This window comes from Myotis yumanensis, unplaced genomic scaffold, assembly GCF_028538775.1.
Source record: "Myotis yumanensis isolate MYYU_CA2020_CCGP unplaced genomic scaffold, mMyoYum1.0.hap1 SCAF_6, whole genome shotgun sequence".
Lineage (NCBI taxonomy): Eukaryota > Metazoa > Chordata > Mammalia > Chiroptera > Vespertilionidae > Myotis > Myotis yumanensis.
The window spans coordinates 21457947-21478127 of NW_027223757.1; the positions used below are offsets into that span (position 1 = coordinate 21457947).

Below are 20181 nucleotides of genomic sequence, written 5' to 3' on the forward strand. Positions count from 1 at the left end.
GCGAGAGCGAGAGAGAGAGAGAAACATCAATAAGAGAATCATCGGCCTGCTGCCTCCTGCACACCCCCTGCTGGGGATCAAGCCCCTGACAGGGAATGGAGCCTTGACCTCCTGGTTCATAAGTTGATGCTCAACCACTGAGCCAGATGGGCCAGACAGGTTAACTCTCTTCTGTGTAGATCTTGAGTAAATCTTCTGCTGTCCTTTTGCAGAATTGTAACTGTGAAACTTACTAGGAAAGAGGATGATGTAATTCTACACTAACTTTTAAAAGAAAATGTAATGTTTGCCTATTTCAATTTCTTTGCATACGCTACCTTAGCATATGCTGAGTGAGCATCAACATAGCACTTATCAATAAAATGACAGAAAACAGCGCTAACACTGTATGCTGAGTGCTTTATGTGCAAGGCCCCATACTAATAATCAACAGTCCAGTGAAGTAGGTGATATTTTTGTCCTTATCTTAGAGGTAAGTAAATTAAGGTTTAGATTTTTTAAGTAACTGTGTTCCAATAAGAACCGATAAATATTGGAGTCAGAATTTAAACCCATTGGCATCTGGCTCCCAAGTTTGCTCTCTTCACCACAGATCATCTTCTTGACATAGGGCCTGAGTATCCACATTCTTTTTTCAATTTTGTTAAATATTGATTTCAGAGAGGAAGGGAGAGAGAGAGAGAGAGAGAGAGAGAGAAACATCAATGATGAGAGAGAATCATTGATCGGCTGCATCCTACATGCCCTCCACTGGGGATCGAGCCTGCAATCCGGGTATGTGCCTTTGACTGGAATTGAACTCAGGACCCTTTAGTCCACAGGCCAATGCTCTATCCACTGAGCCAAACTGGCTAGGGCTACATTATTTATACTAATATCATAGCTCCTCAACAGTAGCCCAGAGTTAGGAAATGCTACTTTAACACATCACAGTGTGAAAATGTTGACCAATAAACAAATTTTACAACTTATCTCAGTGATTACTTATCTGACTTATAGGTTAACGAAAAGGAAAGTTTGCCATTGAGAACATTGTGAGTGGCATAACTTTAAGCTTCTAAGTCACTTTAATTAATCCATATGCTAATAAATTTAATTTGTATGAGCCAATGATTTCTTTTTCCTGGAGAAAATCAAAGACAGAAACCAATTAGATGCTGAAGTTGATAAGACTTCACAGTAGAACCACCCCGATGAAACACTGTAACCAAATTAGAATGTTGGACCAGCATAAATTCACTGGGAGCTTAGAAACTGGGCAAGGGGTTTTAGGAGGACGAGCTTTAGGACATGAGAAAAAAAGACCAGGACCCATCAAAAACAAATTTACTTCCTTTGAATACTTTTTACAGTCTGCCATGTACTAATGTACTCAAGCACCTATATTGAAAGACTGTGGAAAATGCTTACATGCTTTAGCTTAACCTGATTATTTTATTATGTAGATTATTTTAGTGCAGCATTCAAAATATCTCTCAATAATGATTTTGTTGGTACACTTCATAGTCTACTAAATTTAAAAATACTAACCGTTCTCCGGGTATCTTTATACATTTAAGTTAAAGTTCAAGCTCTTGTTGATGATGTACAACTAAACAAACTGTGACTCCCCAGAATCCACAATGAACTGGAGTTCATATGGTTTGCCCCACTTCCTTGACAAATATGACTACAAAGGCTAGATTATTGCCTTCGAAAACCAACTTTAAAATTAGGATGGAACTTCCAGGGTATTATTTTTATGAACAATAAGTCAGTTCTAACTTCCTTGCTAGTACTTTTATTTTTATCTCTTCCTGGAAAGTTTATATGAAGTTTATATGAATACTCCTCTTTGAGAGGAGAGTGGGAAATAATGCGGCTGTTTAGATGGGAAGTTGTCTGAACTTGGGGAAGGAATGCTACATTGTCGAATTTACTGTCTTTAACATAATAAAGTATATCAAGCTAAGGTTCTTTCTGTGGATGCAATCAAAAGTTATTCTCAAAGGGTACTTCTGAGAAGACCATCTGGACTTCATTAGAAACTGAAGAACTGAGTTTCGAAATGGACAGACAGGCAGCTCTGGAGTCTGAGAAGCAAGAACCATGACAACACCAAGAGCAGTCTGGTCATAGTCTTACACATGGATGGAATGGAAACCCACATGTCTTTATTGTTTTCTGCTAACTATTCTGCTAAAGATCACTGTCTTTTCCCCCCTGCTAAATGTTTAAATTCTAAAGAAAATTTTAGCTTGTGTTACTCACCCATCTGTTTAGCTAGGGGGAAGAGCAGGGAGCCAGTCTTCTCATTACAGTTCCAACAGACTATATCTAGCTGAAATGAGAAATTTCTCAATAGACTATGTCTAGCTGAAAAGGATTACAGATAGCAAATGGACTCTAGACAATCAAAGGACAAAAATACCTCTGCATGAGTGAACGGAAACTAGAGTAAAGCTGGGAATATGACAAAACAAGGTAAGTCTTTCTTTTTGTTTTGCCGAAAGGGTGGGTTATGGGTTATCTCTTCTTATAAGCATTAAAGAAAAACAGGCTACAAAAACAGGCTATAAGGGCTTTAGTGCTAAATAAAATAGGTAGAATTATCTGAGTCATGAATTTATCCCAAGAAAAAATAAGGATTCAATATTAAAGCCTAGAGAGTAATTTAAAATAAATGTAACTCAGGATGACTGTTATCGCTATTGCTCTAGAAATTTCTGGCTAATAAAGTACATCAAGAAATACAAATAAGAATCATAGCTATTGGAAAGGAGGTTAAGCTAAAGTTGCTTGAGGATAATATGACTAAGTCTAGTGAAAACCCAAACAAGTCAACTGAAAAAACTAAAATAAATTTTTACTGTGTGCCAACGCTAATGGTTACATAGAAAATATAATAGCTTAAAAAGATTTATTCACAGTAGACAAAACACTTCCCCCCAAAGGCACAAAACACCTAGCAATAATTTTAAGAAGAATGTGTGGAAACAAATGAAGAACACCACAGAAACTTGCTGTAAGGTAAAGAAAAATGTCAAAATGCTTTTATTCCATCTTTAACCCTTTGAGTGCCAACCAATACCCTAGGAACTATGCTAAAATTGCCAAGGCATTTTTGCTGATTTTACAGCAGTTTAGGAAAAAAATTATGAATCACAAGTAAATGAAGTTACATATTCAAAAACTTAAGGAAACCTTTACTACATTGACATATTTAGCAATATCATCATCACTAATATAAGCAGACTTAGAACTGGATGCCATTTCGAAGCTTTGATAGCGCTCCTGGCAATTTTGGCGAAAGATAGGAGGAGCGCAATTGCACTCCCCAGCACTCTAGGGGTTAAAATTTGGCAACTTTTGTCATCTTAGAAAGGGGTTCGGCTCAATAGAACCCTCAAGTGGACATTCTGAGTACAGCACCCCAGTAGGCGATTAGTCTCAATAGAGCCTAACTGTGAACATTATGAGAACAGCATCTTAATAAAGGATTAGTCTCAATATCGCCCTCTACTGTACATTAGGAGAACAGCACCCTTGAAAGGGATTAGTCTCAATAGCGCCATCAAGTGGGCATTCTTGGAACAGCACCATAGTAGGAAATTATTCTCAACAGTACCCTCTTGTGGGCATTCTGAGAACAACACACTACTAGGGAATTAGTTTCAATAGCGCCCTCTTGTGGAGATTCTGAAAATAGCACTCTAAAAATGGATTAGTCTCAATAGCGCCATCTAATGGACATTCTGAGCTGTGAGACAAGGATTTTTTTTTTTTACTTGCAGATTTCTTACTAGGGTGTGGTTCTCCAAATGACTGCAAGAGGACGCTATTGATTTTAATCCCTTACTAGGATTCTGTTCTGATAATGCCCACATGAGGGTGCTATTGAGCCTAATCCCAAACTAGGATGCTGTTCTCACAATGCCCACCAGAAGGCGATATTGAGACAATTCCCTTATTAGGGTGCTGTTCCCAGAATGTCCATTAGATGGCACTATTGTGACTAATCCCCTACTAGGGTGCTGTTCTCACAGTGTCCTCTAGAGGGTGCCATTGAGACTAATACCCCACTAAGGTGCTGTTCTCAGAATGCCCACAAGAGGGCTCTATTTAGCTGAATCCATTAAAACAATGCTGTTCTCTAGAATGCTCACAGGAGTGTATCATTGAGCCCAAGCTTTTAGTAGGGTGCTCTTTGGACAATGCCCACATGAGACTAATTCCCTAATAGGGTGCTCTTCTCTAGACTGCATATAAGAGGGAGCGCTATTGAACCTAATCCTTTACAAGGGTACTTTACCTAAGTGCCCACAAGAGGGCGCTATAGAGTCTGATATCATACTAGGGTGCTGTTTTTAGAATTACCACCAGAGGGCGCTACTGAGGTTAAACCTTACTAGGGTGCTGTTAGCTAAATGCCCACAAGAGGTCACTGTAGAGCCTAATCCCTTGCTAGGGTGGTCTCTAAATGCTTAGAAGAGGGTGCTATTGAAATTAATCCCTTGCGAGGTTTCTGTTCTCAGACTAACATTGCAAAAGTGTGTCATCAGGTTAACTCCGTTCTGCTTATTTATTTACTTTCAAAAATATGTTTTTATAGATTTCAGAGAGAGAGAGAGAGAGAGAAACATCAGTAAGAGAGAATCATCAATCAGCTACCACCCCCTATTGGGAATAGAGCCCTGATGAGGAATTGAACCCTGACCTCCTGGTTTATAAGTCAATGCTCAACCACTGAACTAGATGGGCCCGACAGGTTAACTCTCTTCTGTGTAGACCTTGGAGTAAATCTTCTGTTAGTCTTTTGCATAATTGTAGTTGTGAAACTTATTAAGAAAGAAGATAATGTAATTCTACACTACCTTTTAAAAGAAAATGTAATGACCCTCGCTAGTTTCGCTCAGTGGATAGAGCGTTCACCTGGGGATGAAGGGTCCCAGGTTAGATTCCAGTCAAGGACACATGCCCTGGTTGTAGGCTCGATCCCCAGTAGAGGGTGTGCAGGAGGCAGCCGATCAATGAATCTCTCTCTCATTGATGTTTCTATCTCTCTCTCCCTCTCCCTTCCTCTCTGAAATCAATAAAGATATATTTTTTAAAAATACGTTCTGCATGAAGAAATGGAAGCTAGGGTAAAGCTGGGAAATATGGTAACAAGGTAAGTCTTACTTTTTGTTTTGCTGAAAGGGTGGGTTATGGGTTATCTCTTATTATAAGCATTAAAGAAAAACAGGCTATAAAAACAGGCTATAAGGGCTTTAGGGCTAAGTGGAAAAGGTAGAATTATCTGAGTCATGAATTTATCCCAAGAAAAATGAGGATTCAATATTAAAGCCTAGAGAGTAATTTAAAATAAATATAACACAGGATGACTGCTATCACTATTGCTCTAGAAATTTCTGGCTAATAAAGTACATCAAGAAATATAAATAGCCAAAACCGGTTTGGCTCAGTGCATAGAGCGTCAGCCTGCGGACTGAAAGGTCCCAGGTTCGATTCCAGCCAAGGGCATGTACCTGGGTTGCAGGCACATCCCCAGTAGGAGATGTGCAGGAGGCAGCTGATCGATGTTTCTCTCTCATCGATGTTTCTAACTCTCTATCTCTCTCCCTTCCTCTCTGTAAAAAATCAATAAAATATATATTTTAAAAAAAGAAATATAAATAAGAATCATATTTATTAGAAAGGAGATAAAACTAAAGTTGCTTGAGGATAATATGACTAAGTCTCGTGAAAACCCAAACAAGTCAACTGAAAAAGCAAAAATCAATTTTTACTGTATGCCAACGCTAATGGTTACATAGAAAATATAATGGCTTAAAAAGATTCATTCACAGTAGACAGAACACACAACCCAAAGGTACAAAACACCTAGGAATAATCTTAAATGTGTGGGTACAAATGAAGAACACCACAGAAACTTGCTGTAAGGTATAGAAAAAAGTCTAAATGCTTTTATTCTCTAAACAAAAGTCCAGGGAGTTTTTGAAACTGGGAATGATTAGAGGCAACTTGCCTTACTCTACACTAAATGAAAAGATGCCTCATAATGTTTTTTAAATGGACTAGAACAAAAATCTAGTCAGATCAACGAAAAAAAAAAAAGTCCTGAAACAGACTGTAATGGATGAAAGGATTTGACAGGTTCTCAGATCATCAGGTTTGTGAACAGAAATTTACATGCAGGAACTTCCGTTTCATTCAAAATTAGCTGCCTTATTCAAACTTACTCAGCACCATAAGTCACTATTAATAAATAGCTAAATCCAAGCCGCTGGTGCTACCAGCAAGCAAGAGACCGTGAGACATCTGAGTGAGAAACAGCTCAGTGACAAATCAATGCTCATCATTTAGAATGTTTGCTCACTTCCTTTCCGGGGATCTTATTTGAAACCACCGCTGGTCCCTCTCTTTGTATAGCCATCCTGATGGGCGTGGCCTGTCTACTCTGATGATGCCTTTCGTTATCCCTCCGGTGTCCCTGCTCTGATGGATGACAGCCTCCCTTTTGGTGCAGCCTAGAGCCCAGCAAGTGAATGTGTTTTACTTCATGTAGCGTACATTCTGAGTCCTACGTACCAAGAATAATCTTGAAATATGGTTAAAATCCTTCCAGATAATTTCATGGACTTCAATAGCAGGTAACAGGCAGAAACTAATTTAATTTCTATTTTTTAATAAAAGGAATTTTAAAAAACCTATGTGGTCAATAAAAGGGAAATAGTTAAAAGATATCATTGTACATTCATACAATGAAATATATAATCACTCAAAAATGATGTTTTTAAGAATTTTAAATGATATAGTTATTTCAGGAAGTGAGCTATAAGTGATATTTTTCTTCCTATGTTGCTTTATGATATTTTTTCTTCATTTTTCAAATTTCCTACAAGTATGAGAATTAGGAATACCTATATTCAAAAGATGAAAATGGAGATATTTAAAAATTATAATACAAACAGTAAAAAAATAAACGTAAAAAATAATTAGAATATATATAAATAAGGATTTGTGGTAAAAAGCAAAGTATATATAAATAATTATTTAATAAATAACATTTATGTGTAATTTTAGCTGATTACAAATCAGCTAAAATTAATTAATTTTACCAAAAAACACAACAAAGTACATATAACAAGCAAAGCTATATAAATAATTATTTAAAGATAATATTTATGTGTAATTTTACCAAAAAACAACAATAATAACAACACAACCGTACATATTCAAGCAAATATATGACAAAGTACTCTAATTTGCATTTCCAATGCAACCTATGGTTTCTACCACTGAATATCTGAGTAGAGGACCACTTTCAATTCCATTATGGTACCTGAAAAAACAGGAAAAGTTTTTTTAAATGTAGTACCTTACATTCTGGACTTGCAAAGCTTCATATGTATGGTAAGAATGGCAAAGATCATATGTACTACATCCCAAGTAGGAAGCAAGATATAATCGTCCTGTCTCTTTATACATTCTTTAAATCAAGTAACTGACTTAAAGACCATGCAGTTGATGCATGTAGTTGATTACACTGTGTTCATAAATATCACCACCAGTTGTTTTGCAAAACAGTAAGGTATTGTAATTCTATGGATTTGATTCTAAAAATAATTGACACCTAGATGAATCTTTTTGGAAAATTTTACCAAATAGAATCATCTTCAACGCTCTTCTGAACCAGGGATAGAAAAATGCATAAATCATTGGATTAAAAGTAGAGTTTAAGTAGCCAAACCAAATCAAGGCATCATTCAACGGGGGTGGGATAGTATAGTCCAGGAAAGGGTCCATGACTGTGCAGACAAAGAAAGGACACCAGCATATGAGGAAAACCCCCATCACAATCCCTAAAGTCTTTGCAGCTTTTCGTTCTTTGTTCCGTGAAATTCCATTTTTCTCTTCCAATCCAATTTGAAGCTGCTGATTTGCATTGTTAATCGATCTTGCCTGTCCTTTAGCTATGAAATATATTCTATAATAGACATACAACATAATAGATCCAGGTATATAGAAAGAAGTCATAAAGGCCAGGACCCCGGGTGTTTTGCTAAAGAAGACGGAACAGCCCCTGGAACCATGAGCGTGTTTGTAATACATCTGTTCAGCGCCTTTGAAGTTTAGCCCCAGAAAGATCATTCCAAATGCAAAAAGAGCAGGGATGCTCCAGCTGATGAAGATCATCACAAAAATAACCAAGATACTGATCTTGGCTTTGTATCTCAACGGGTCACACACAGCATAGTATCGGTCAATGGAAATGAAGGACAAGTGGAAAATGGATGCTGAGCTGAGCATGATATCAGTGCTGGTGTGAATCTTACAGAAGACTTCTCCAAACGGCCAGCAGTGCTCAACAGACCTCACCATACTGTAAGGCATGACCAAGCACCCCAGCAGGAAGTCCACCGTGGCCATGGAATGAATGAGCCAATTAGTTGGGGTATGAAGTTGCTTGAAGTGTGAGATGGAAATAATAACTATCAGATTGCCAACCTCTGTGGTCAGAATGATGAGCACCATTAAACTATATAGGGAAGCACGGACATCATTTGACCAGCTGCTGTTCACACAGGAAATATTAACTACATTATGGCAAAAGGACATTGTTCCTGAAGGCTAGCCACTAGTTTATTTTTTTCCTCTGTGTGTTGAATCTTCCTTAGAAATCCACAGTCAGGTTACAGTTCCATCTTTTATTCCTATATATCTATCCCAAAAACCTGGAAGGGGGAAAAAAAGAGAGTGAATCATTGGTAATTTGATTTCTCTTACTTCTAACATGTTTACCTATTACTTCTTGCTGAAAAATAATTATTTGGAAGGAGTTTTTATTTCTAAATTTTGTTCAATAGTTGAGTTTAATAATTTTTAACATCTACTTGATGTCAGATACTTTGCTAGAAATGAAAAGGTGAATTATTAGGTTGAAATATATAAAACTGCCACTTTTATAAGTCAGAGACCAAATGATGAATTTTTCATATGTTTTAATCTATGGGAGTTTTGTAAGGGAAGCTCATATTCTAAAAGGTAGATACAAATTGCCCAAAAGCTTAGAATTGAAATGCCTTAGTAAAAAAAAAAAAAAAAAAAAAAAAAGAAATATTTTAAATGTGTCTCTTATACAGAAGTAATGCCTGTTTTTGCATTTGATCACATTTTAAAATTTTTTAAATTTTATAATTGATTATAGTGGAAAGAAATATATATACCTTTACTTCCACTTTGCAAAGCACTTACACATATATTCCATGCATTATTTCATTTAACATTTTGACATCGATAATAGCAACATGATTCTTTATAAGGAAGACATGACAATTTCATTAGCAAGAAATTGAGGCTTAGTTCATAAAACCATTAAAGCTGGAACATAACCTGATGTCTTGGTTACTAGTACAGTTTCTTTTTTACTAACCCAGGGTTTTTTTTTGTTTTGTTTTGTTTTTTTTTTGTGTGTGTGTGTGTGTGTGTGTGTGTGTGTGTGTTTTAACTGCAGAAAAAAATCAACTCAGAGAAACTATTTTCAAGAGCATTAAGCTTTGAACTTTCATATAAGAATGCAGAATGTGTTGAGTAATGGCATCAACTGAAGTGTTGCTGTGACCCAAATTATTAGGATTTTAAATGTGCACCCAAAGTGTGTGGTAAGAAGGCAGTGCACAGAGAAAAGAGCTCTGAGATAGAACCCAGGGAGCCCAAGCTTCAGTGTGGGCTGTGGGCCTGGTACTGGAGCTTGTTTGTCTTTTTTAAGCTCTAAAATCCATTACAATTTTTTCTCATACCATTTCAATTCATAAAACAGATAAAAGTAAACTCTTTTAAAAATAGAGATGCATCTTTCTACTAGCATCCTCCTCATACCTCACCGAAGAACCTCAAAGCTTCATGAGACCCAATTTAAAAATGTCCCTTTTGTTACTATATGATTCTGTAATTATCAGTTAAATTATGAAATTTGCAGTATATTTTACAATATATAGGTAGTATAATAGATATATATTATATAATAGAGATAGATAGATGATAGATAGATAGATAGATAGATAGATAGATAGATAGATAGATAGCAGTTTGGAGAAAGAATCTAAATTTATGGCAATCAGTGAACAACCTGACACTATATTGTGAAACTGCTAAAAAATAAAACAAGCCTTAGAATTCCAGGAGTTTGCCTTCCTTTTCATCTCTTCCCATTCGCTCTGGGCCGACAGTACAGACCAAGGCCACATAGAAATCTAAATTTATCCAAAACTAAAACTGGATGAATAGAATATTTAGGAAGTAAAATGCATATTTTAATAAATTTAAAACACCTATTCCCAAACCCCTTTTCTACCTTCTGTTCCCAGGAGGAAACATATTCATATGAAGTGAATCATAAGATTTATTTCAATAGCTACCCAGGCCCAGCTGGCATGGCTCAGTGGCTGAGCATCAACCTATGAACCAGGAGGTCCCGGTTCGATTCCCTGTCAGGCGCATGCCCAGGTTGTGGGCTTGATCCCCCATACGAGTTGTGCAGGAGGCAGCCAGTCAATGACTCTTATCACTGATATTTCTACTTCTCTCCCCCTTTCCCTTCCTCTCTGACGTCAATAAAAATATATTAAAAAAAGAATAGACACCCAGACCCATTTCATGAAAGAACAAACAGTAGACTAAAACTAGGTTATTGAGCTAAGCAACATTTTAATTATAATTAAAATTTACCAAAATAGTGCTTTTTTCACTATGAAGTTTAAGTATGCACTCAACTAAACTCTATTGGTTAAGTTACTAATCTTCTACTTAGACTTTTTTTTCTATTTCCTCCTTTTCCTTCTTTCTTTTACTTATATTATTGACATATTAAAGGAACAAAGCAGCACACCCTAATAACTATTTACAAGTGTTGCTAATTAATAACTGTCAGTTAAATAATCATTCCTACCTGATGTCATCTTGAGTAGGTTCACTCAGTCAGGAGAAACTAGGGTCTAAAAAACAGTAAGAGAAAGTGGGGAGCCGGGGGAAGCGTGTTCAATTTTGGAAGAGTAAATTCATAGAAGATGAAAAAGTCATTTGCCAATTTTGGATGCCTTGTTCTTTGTGCATCTCAGATGTTAGGTTTCCAGATAAAAATTAAACAACTCAGAGGCTTCCTCACTCATGTTTTTACAACCTGATTTCAGAGAAATAAAGCCTTAGGCATAGTATCTTGGAAATTGTTAATATTAATGACATTTCAATAGAATATTTTTTTCGGCCCAATTTAAGAATATTACACATCATTTTTGTGTGAGCTTTTAAAAGTGTTATAATTTGTTTTTAGATGTACTTGTTTAAATAAATGTTCTATGATGATATCATGACTTGAATGGTTACCTAAGAACATGTCATAACAGTGGTTTTGTTTCTTTTCTTTCAACTTTAAAAATGTAGATAGCTAGAAATGATTGTTATCTGTATATACAAATTATCCAAGTTGAACATACAACAGTAAGATGGAAAGTTAATAAATCTCTCGTTAATTATCTAGCTAAGCAAACACTTCTGTGCAAATGATCTAATCACCTGATGTTTGAAAATGACGTGTGAATTAAGAATATATTGGCAGGAGTTATCGTTTTCAATAGATCTGTCCAGCAGGACAGGAACTCGCTGGTGGAGTGCTCACAGCGTCCCAATGAAGGGCCATCCACACTAATCCCACCATGCCCTTGGGGCCTTACTTCATCAAACATCCATGTCTAATTGCTCAGGCTCTCATTTCCATACCGTTGTATACAATGACTGAGCCCATCTCTTAATGTACCATTACTCACAAAGCCCTTCCAAGTGTGCCCTTTGGAGCTCATGGTCATCACTCTACTTCCTCATCTCTTTTCTCTATTCTTTCCTCACTTGGTTCTAACGACAATTGTGTCTCCTCTGATAATACTTCATTCCTTGTGCTCTGCCAAATACTTTATCCCCTGTGCTCTGCCAAAGGTAACAGATTTATCTCCTGCATCGCTAGAACCCCTTTACACTCTAGGGCCTGGAGGAAGAGTAAGTGCCCTCAGGTTCTCATTGTCATTGCAGATCATTGTTCCTCCTGCCTTTCTAAACTCCACCATCTGCAAGCTTTGAAGTTCTGTATTCAAACTATATCTCCTCCTGCTATAGACATCTATGGATTCCCACATCATTTCTCTTTATTTCTTGGAGATGTTAGCTTCTGAACACCTGTCACTTTCTCCAAGGCTACCCTTGACAAATTCGTAATGATTTTTTTTTGTCCACGTAAATGATCCAATAATAAGGTAGCCAAGAAAGACTAAAATAAGATGACTTTGAATTTGACCTAAAGAAAGTGAGGAGCTAACCACGTGGGCATCTGGAGGAAGTGCCATCCAGCTAGAGCAGTGGTTCCCAATGTGGGGCACACGCTCCACAGGGGGACAATTTGATTTTTAAGGGGGGCAATTCAAGAATGAGTTATTAACAGTGAATTTTTTGCATTTCTTATGTTTCTAGGGGCGTCATATACAGTATATAAATATATATTATGACATATTTATGCATTTCATTTCTCTATTATATGTTTTGAAACTTTATTTGCTTTTTTCATATTATTGTTATTATTTCAAACAATTTCTTAGTGATTTCTTCCTCAGTACTTCAACTGTCCTTTCATTCTTTTATTTTCTCTTTCATGGATGCCATGTTTTTGGAAGCTTGTTTAGACCAAGTTAATGGCCTTTTAGGCTTCCTTCACGTGAATAGTTCACTTTTTGAAAAATAAGAATCATATGTCACAGGGAGCGGGCATCAGGATTTGAGAGATGTTTAGGTGGGGCATGGCCAAAAAAAAGGTTGGGAACCACTGAGCTAGAGGGTACAGAGAGCACTGGTTCTGAAGTGGGAGCATGCCTAGTGTGTTTGCAAAATAGCACAGTTAGTGTGGTTGGAGCAAAGCGAGCAATACAGAGAAAAATAGATGGGGACGCCAGAGACGCTGCACAAGGCTGCACTGAATAAGGCCTTAGAAGCCACAATAAGAATTTTAGTTTTGCCTTTGTGTGAAAAGGGAAGGTACCAAAGCTCTTTGAATCCAGCCACATGATCTGACCCATTCTAACGGATTCATTGTGTCTGCTGTGTTGAGAACAGAAGCTGAAGGCAAGGACAAAAGTGAAGCGAAGATGAGGAAGCCAAGGCACTGACCTGCGGGGTGAAGATGGTGGTTTGGGCCAGGGCAGCAGCTGTGACCGTGGAGCGTGGCGGTCAAGGTGGGATATGTTCTGATATACAGCAGGCCGGATTTTGACGATAGATTGAACGTGGGTTGGCAGAAAGTTGTCAAGGGAAATAGCAAGGCTTTTGGTTTGAACAGTTTGTACGGTGGCGGTGGCGGTCCCACTTACTGAGATGGGAAAGATGGTGGTTGGAGAAGGACAAGAGGCAGGAGGAAGTCAGGAGTTCAGTTTTGAACTTGGGAGGTTGGAGCTGTGTGCTGAACAGTATGGCCTTTTGTGCCCAGCTGCCTCGTTCAAGTCTGGGCTTGGCCATTCACTAATTCTGCAGCCTTCGACACGCTGCCCAACCTCTTGAAGCTGTAGTTTTCTCATGTAGAAAAATAACCTATTTCCTGGGCTTTTCTGAGGCTGGAATAAGTTAATATTTGTAAAATAGCACCTTATATGTGTGTTAATCAAATAAGTAAACATCCATTGGGAATGTTAAGGGCATATTAAAGGAATGTATAAGAAACATCACAAAGCTTTTTTAAGAATACACACATGTTTAAATTAATATAAAAAGATGCGTTCTTGAGTGTCACTATAGGCAGAGGGAAAGGAGAGGAGAAAGGGGAACAAGGAAAAAAACAATACGATAAAAATTAAACAGAGGTAGTAAGTTATAAGGAAATGAACTGTCTTTTATTCACTGCTATAGCCCCCAGGGCCTGGAAAATGTCTAGAACATTCAAAACTGAATAAAAGATGGATTGAATGAACTGAGGAATTCATTAGCTCATTTCTGTTCTCCTTGGGATCAATAAAAATTTGGGTACATACACTTTGCCTGGCTCTAAATTCCAAAGATAAAGGATAAATCCTCATAGGCATCTGGATATAAATTCCTTGATTGTGGTGGTGGTGGTGTTTGCATAGGTCCAACTCATCACATTGTACACATTAAATACGGGCAGTTCTTTGCATATCAATTATGCCTCAATATGGCAGTTTAAAAAGTAAAAAGGAAAGAGGGTCAGGTTAGCATAGGACTTTGCATCTGTAATTATGGAAGCCAGGGGCCTCTAAGGAGCTTAGAAACAATTAAGGAAATTGTATGTAAACAATCCTACATTTAGCCAAACAGTAACCAAATGAAGGTAAAAGAAAGACAACAAATATATATTGATGACCATCTTCTGAGAAACGCTAGGAAGTACTCTAACAATAAAAAAAAAAAATCAAACCAAAGTTTTCTAGATAGTAAGAGGTGAATAAAAGGAACATTAGTGAATTAAAATTTTAGTTTAAATTAAAAAATGATTATAATAATATGACACGATGCAATGCTTGCTAAATAAGGATTTTTGAAATAAAAATAATACATTTTTGACAAAACACTAAATTTTAACCTGGAATTTAAATTCTCGACTATCTCACTAAATCCCGGTTGTTATCAGGGTTGGTGAGGGGCTTATGAGTTCAACTTCCCAACTAGATCACATGATGCCTAGCAAAAATTTAATTTTGTAAAGTTCTCTAGCAACACACAAACACACATACACATACACACACAGAAAATAGATATGGAATGGGATGCTCCAAATTCTTAATATTTTTTACTCAGAGATGCTGAGATTAAAACAAAAAATTACAACAAAGATAATATCAAATTTTTGCAATAATTTTTCCTGGGTGGTGAAATAATGTGCGAGTTTTGCTTTCTTCTCTATCATTTCTACATCTTCCACATTTTCTACTATGAGAATGTTTCACTTTCATAATCAGAAGAAATATATTTAATAAAATCAATTGTATTGTATATGAATTAAGTTTCAAGTGAAACTTTTTAAAAGTATTGTTAAGTAATTATTAATATACTTATATTATTTGTGCTTCTTTTGCTTATATAATTCTTTCTATGAGTTACTTTTACCTTCATATTAAAATCATACTTTTGCTGAATTTCTGAGCTAAACCCACACAAATTTGTTTTACCCTATAAATTTGGAAACAAATTAGGACTTGATAATAATTTTATTCCTAAAATGTTTGTAGCTCTGAAATTTATCCAATAATTTTTATTAAAATACTAAGCATATTTTTGAAAAATACTTGTTTTAAGAGAAAGAAAGAGACAAGAAGCAGGGAAAACAGAATTTCCAAATTTTAGGTCATGATTCTCAGGGTAAGACATCACTGGAAGCAAACTGTTTTCATCCTGAAGAAACAGGAAACGTGGCAAAATCCATCTGTTTGCTTATTCATCACCATAGTCCCATAGATGAGAGGGAAAACAGTCTACAGCAGTATTGAGGTCAATAGACTCTACCTGAGCGTGTTTCTGCTATGTGTACATGTATAAGATAATACGTATCAGATTTCAATAATCGTAACTGAAAGATTCTTAAGTTAATTCATCTAATATGTGGCATGTACAGACACACGCACACTAACCTGTGAAGTCATTCAGATACGTGCCAAGATTATTACCAAATAATAGTTGTGCAAACCAGACTTTAGTTTTGTAATTTAGTATATAGTAACAACACGATACATTTTAATTTCAAAACCTACAAAAATCTCTAGGAAGACTCCTTTTATTCTGCTAAAACTAGCCAAGTACACAACAGGAATTTCCTTTTTAATGTACAAGAAAAGGAGGTTTTAAAAATCATATTTCAAAAGGGGACATCTGCAATACTTTTAACAATAAAGATAATTTTTTTAAAAAAAAAAATCATATTTCAGCTTACCAAATTCCCCAACTTTCCAGAGGTAAAGTTTTCATAAAAGTCTGACATCTTAGAAAGCATGTGTAAAGCAAGCTATTTAAAATATTTAACTATGTTTTAGCTTCTCTTACTAAAGCAGGTATTAACTAACTAAACTTAAAGAACCTTTGTTAGTCTTTGCATTAAATAATCCTAAAATTAACATATGAATAAGTACCAAACCGTTGATAAGTCTTATTCTCCTGAGCATTCTCCCTGTCTTTGCAGTTTTCGTGGCTGTCGGGTGAGTGCATTTAGACCTACCTGCTCAGGTGAGTGAACAGAGCAAGCAGATGAGCCGGATGAGGGATGAGCCGACAGCAGAAACGCTGCCTTTGGGAGGAGGCCGCACAACTGCTGCTGGCCGGAGCCACTGCTGCTCTAAGATAGGCCACAGCGAACAGACAGCATGACGCAAACATTGAAATCTGAAAAAGATAAGCTGATAATAAATCTTTCTGACACAAGGTAACAGTATTATTGAGAAATATACCTGGGAGGTGCTTTTATTCTAAACCAGCATCAGGAAGCTAGCAGTGAGCAAGCTAAATGGAGAAGGTAAATACTTTAAAAATAACCTCAAGCATGGGCCACCAGTCACCACAGTCATGGGTGTTAACAGCATATAAATGGACGCACCTGTCCATTAAAACTGCCTTAATTGCTGATGGATTTGAAAAGAAACTGCTCCTGTATTAGACACTGGTACAAAGGAGGCAACTAGCACTAGAAAAATTGTTCATTTTTCAAATCAGATGACTTGTACCATTTCTAAAAATAAATATTTCTAAAAAGGAGAATGTCCTAGACTCAATGACATCTTATAGTTAGAAACTAATTTAAAACAGTGGCTTTCAAACTTTTTTTAACCACTAGGAAGAAATGCCTTTTATGATATGACTCAATACACATGTAGGTGCGCATCTGTAACAGGAGCAAATGTTTTCATTTAAAAATACCCTTACCTCATTCAATTAATTCACTCTGATATTTGCTATTTTTCATTAGTGGGATTCACACCCCATAATGTTACTAAACACAATTAGGAAAGTACTGCCTTAGAGTTTATATGCTCACACATATTTAGTCCATCCTCTTTTCAATTCCTATATATAAAACTTCCAAAATGACCATCTTATACATGGAGCCAGGGCCTTCAATATAGCAAAATGGATAGCTGAACAAGTGCAGTTTCTGCTCTATTTCTATCTGTTTCTCATACTGACACAGGAAATCACAAGGTCATTATGATAGATTGATTATTGGTTTCAATTCTTCATGCTCCTAGCATCTTTACCTTTGTCTTTGCTTCATTGGGAGTGGGAGGTATTTCCCTGTTCTTTGAACTTGAGCTTTGCCATTTGACTTGTTTTGGCCAAAAGAATGTAGACAGAAAAAAGGGGTGTCAGTTCCAAGCCTAGGCATTAGGAGAACTCACATGTTTATGAATGTCGTCTGTGCCATCCTTGTCCACGGAGGTTGAGAGGCATGTGAAACAGTCCAGGGCATACAGATACACAGTACATGCCAAGCTATGTTAGCTGCCTCTACAGATTCATGAGCAGAAGTTGCTGTTATTCTAAGCTACCGGGTTTTGGCAATAACTACCTGGATTAACTGTATTTCTGAAAGAAACCCTTGATATCTATTACCCTGTTCTCCTGCTTTGTCGTAACACTGCCACAAGGAAAATGCTGATACCACACAACAGGTCACCTATAGTCTGAATAGCCATTAACAGCCCAGCCAGTGTGGCTCAGTGGATGATTCTCTCTCATCATTGATGTTTCTATCCCTCTCTCCCTCTCCCTTCCTCTCTCTGAAAAAAATAAAAAAAAATATATTTAAAAAATAAAAATAAATGGCCATTAACAAAAGTTGCAATAGCAAAAGCAAAAAGAAAGCATAAATTAAAAAGTACACTTTACTAAATGAAGCTGACCTTTTCCTGGGTGAATATAACTCCTGCTTCAGAAATTGCTGGATGTTAAGGTTGGTTCTAGAAATAACTCCCAAGTTCACTTCTTAACAGTACATAGAAAATATCATTCATCTTTCTGAAAATGAGTTTCCTGTGTGCCTGAATCATATAAGTACTTTTCTTTATTAAAAATGTTTGATGTTGACATTACTGTAGGTATGCCCCATTTCCCCCCTCCCCCTCCCTTGGGCATCGCCACAATACTGCCTGGGTCAGTGGGGTATGTATATATATTCTTTTTTTTAAATATATATATATATTTTATTGATTTTTTACAGAGAGGAAGGGAGAGGGATAGAGAGTTAGAAACATCAATCAGCTGCCTCCTGCACACTCCCCACTGGGGATGTGCCTGCAACCAAGGTACATGCCCTTGACCGGAATCAAACCTGGGACTCTTGAGTCCGCAGGCTGATGCTCTATCCACTGAGCCAAACTGGTTAGGGCTGTATATATATTCTTTAGCGAATCCCTTCACTTTCTTTATCTAGTCACCTTCTTCTTCCTCTCCTCGGGGACCTGCCAATCTGGTCTATGTCTCTGTGCTTCTGGTTCTATTTTGTTGGCCACTTTATTTTGTTCATTAGATTCCACAAATACTTTTCATTTTGTGAATGAGTTTTCTTTGCAAACAAGCATAATGCCTCATGTATGAGAGTTCTAGGAAATCAGAGTCCTTATCGGCTTTGTTCATTACTGTCTCACTATCACCTAAAATAGTGTCTGAAAACCATAAATGCTCAATACATACTTGTTGATTGAATAATGTTGAATTACTGATTAAATTAATTGCTCATTTTTTAAAGCTATATATATGTGTGTATATATATTTATTGATTTATTTCAGAGAGGAAGGGAAAGAGAAAAGGAGATAGAAACATCAATGATGAGAGAGAATCGTTGATTGGCTGCCTCCTGCATGCCCCCTACTGGGGATTGAGCCTGCAACCCAGGCATGTGCCCTTGACTAGAATCGAACCTGTGACCTTTCAGTCCTTAGGCCAAGGCTCTATCCACTGAGCCAAACTGGCTAGGGCTAAAGCTTTTTAAATCAAAGTATTACATTGATATGGAATTTTCATAGTTCCATTTGTGTAATTACAAAACTACAGTGCAAGTCAATTTTCCTTTCTCTTTATGATGTCATTTTTTTTAACCTGAAAATTTATTTAACCAAGTGAATTTAGGATAAACTGTATGTGACAAATGGTGTTGTCAGTCCTCTTACTTTAGGACTAGTTATTGTTTATCTTAAGAACACATATATGTATGAGTCAGTGTTCTCCAGGAAAAACAGAACCAACAGGTTGTATATAGACACAGGAAGAGATTTACCATAGCAAAAATGACTCATGTGGTTATGGAGGCTGAGAAGTCTCAGCACCTGCAGGGTGAGCTAGGTCTCCAGGAAGCCAATGGCATAGTTCCAGTCCAAAGGACAGCAGATTCGGGACCCAAGAAGAGCCAATGTGTCAGTTTGAATCCAAAGGCAGAACAAATTCAATGTTCCAGTTCAAGAGCAGTCAGGCAGAAAGAATTCTCTTACTTGGGGATAGCTAGTGTTTTTGTTCTGTTCAGTTACTCAACAGATTGAATGAGGCCCACCCATATTAGTGAGGGCAATCTGCTTTATTCAGTCTATGAGTTTCAGTGTTAATCTCAACCAAAAATATTCTCACAGAAACCCCCAAAATAATGTTTGACCAAAACATTTGACTACCACATGGCTCAGTCAAGTTGACACCTAAAACTAGCCATCACAATGTATGGAATGGGTTGCATCTGCTTGGTTATAGAAAAGAGTGAGGTTTCTTTTTGTCTTTGCAATAGCTTAGATTACCCATGATGCATCACTTTCCGGTTCAATGCTTATTCAATAATAAAATTGTCTTCTTCTTTCTCTACCTTTTTTCTCTTTCTCCACTAGCCATCCCTGAATGGAGTGGTTTTCTGGGTTGGGAGGCGATTTTGTTTTTATTTATATTCCCCAACCAGAAGCATCTGTTAGTATGATTAGAATAACTGTGAAAGAACTTGTCAGCCACTGGGACAGACCAGTGGTAAAGTAAGAGTTAACACTATGGAGAGGTATTCATGGGGACACAGGCTCAGGGAGATTGAGGGTGATGGGGTTAGAAATTTTCTCTGACATCTTTTCACCTCTCCTTTTTCTCAGATGCTCTCCCACTTCATTCCATTGTTGGAATACTGAGTAAATGGTTGTCAA

General features: G+C 36.9%; 2 protein-coding genes across 3 annotated transcripts in view; both read right to left on the minus strand.

Annotated features, from left to right (window-relative positions):
• The window catches only part of LOC139012176 (trace amine-associated receptor 2), a 29078-nt gene extending 12740 nt beyond the window's left edge, over positions 1 to 16338 (minus strand). The window contains exon 1 of the mRNA XM_070417716.1: positions 16238 to 16338. The gene's annotated coding sequence lies outside the window, so the exon portion shown is untranslated. The remainder of the gene's footprint in view (positions 1 to 16237) is intronic.
• LOC139012175 (trace amine-associated receptor 1) lies at positions 7104 to 14211 on the minus strand. 2 transcript variants are annotated; one of them, XM_070417714.1, is made up of 2 exons: positions 13189 to 14211; positions 7104 to 8717 (listed from the first exon to the last, which is right to left on the minus strand). In XM_070417714.1, the coding sequence occupies exon 2, from the start codon at positions 8599 to 8601 to the stop codon at positions 7585 to 7587; it is 1017 nt and encodes a 338-aa protein (XP_070273815.1). In that variant the 5' UTR covers positions 8602 to 8717; positions 13189 to 14211; the 3' UTR covers positions 7104 to 7584. The 2 variants fall into 2 exon arrangements, with proteins under 2 accessions (XP_070273815.1, XP_070273816.1); XM_070417715.1 differs by lacking the exon at positions 13189 to 14211 and adding an exon at positions 10931 to 11078.
• Positions 16339 to 20181: the final 3843 nt, after the last annotated feature.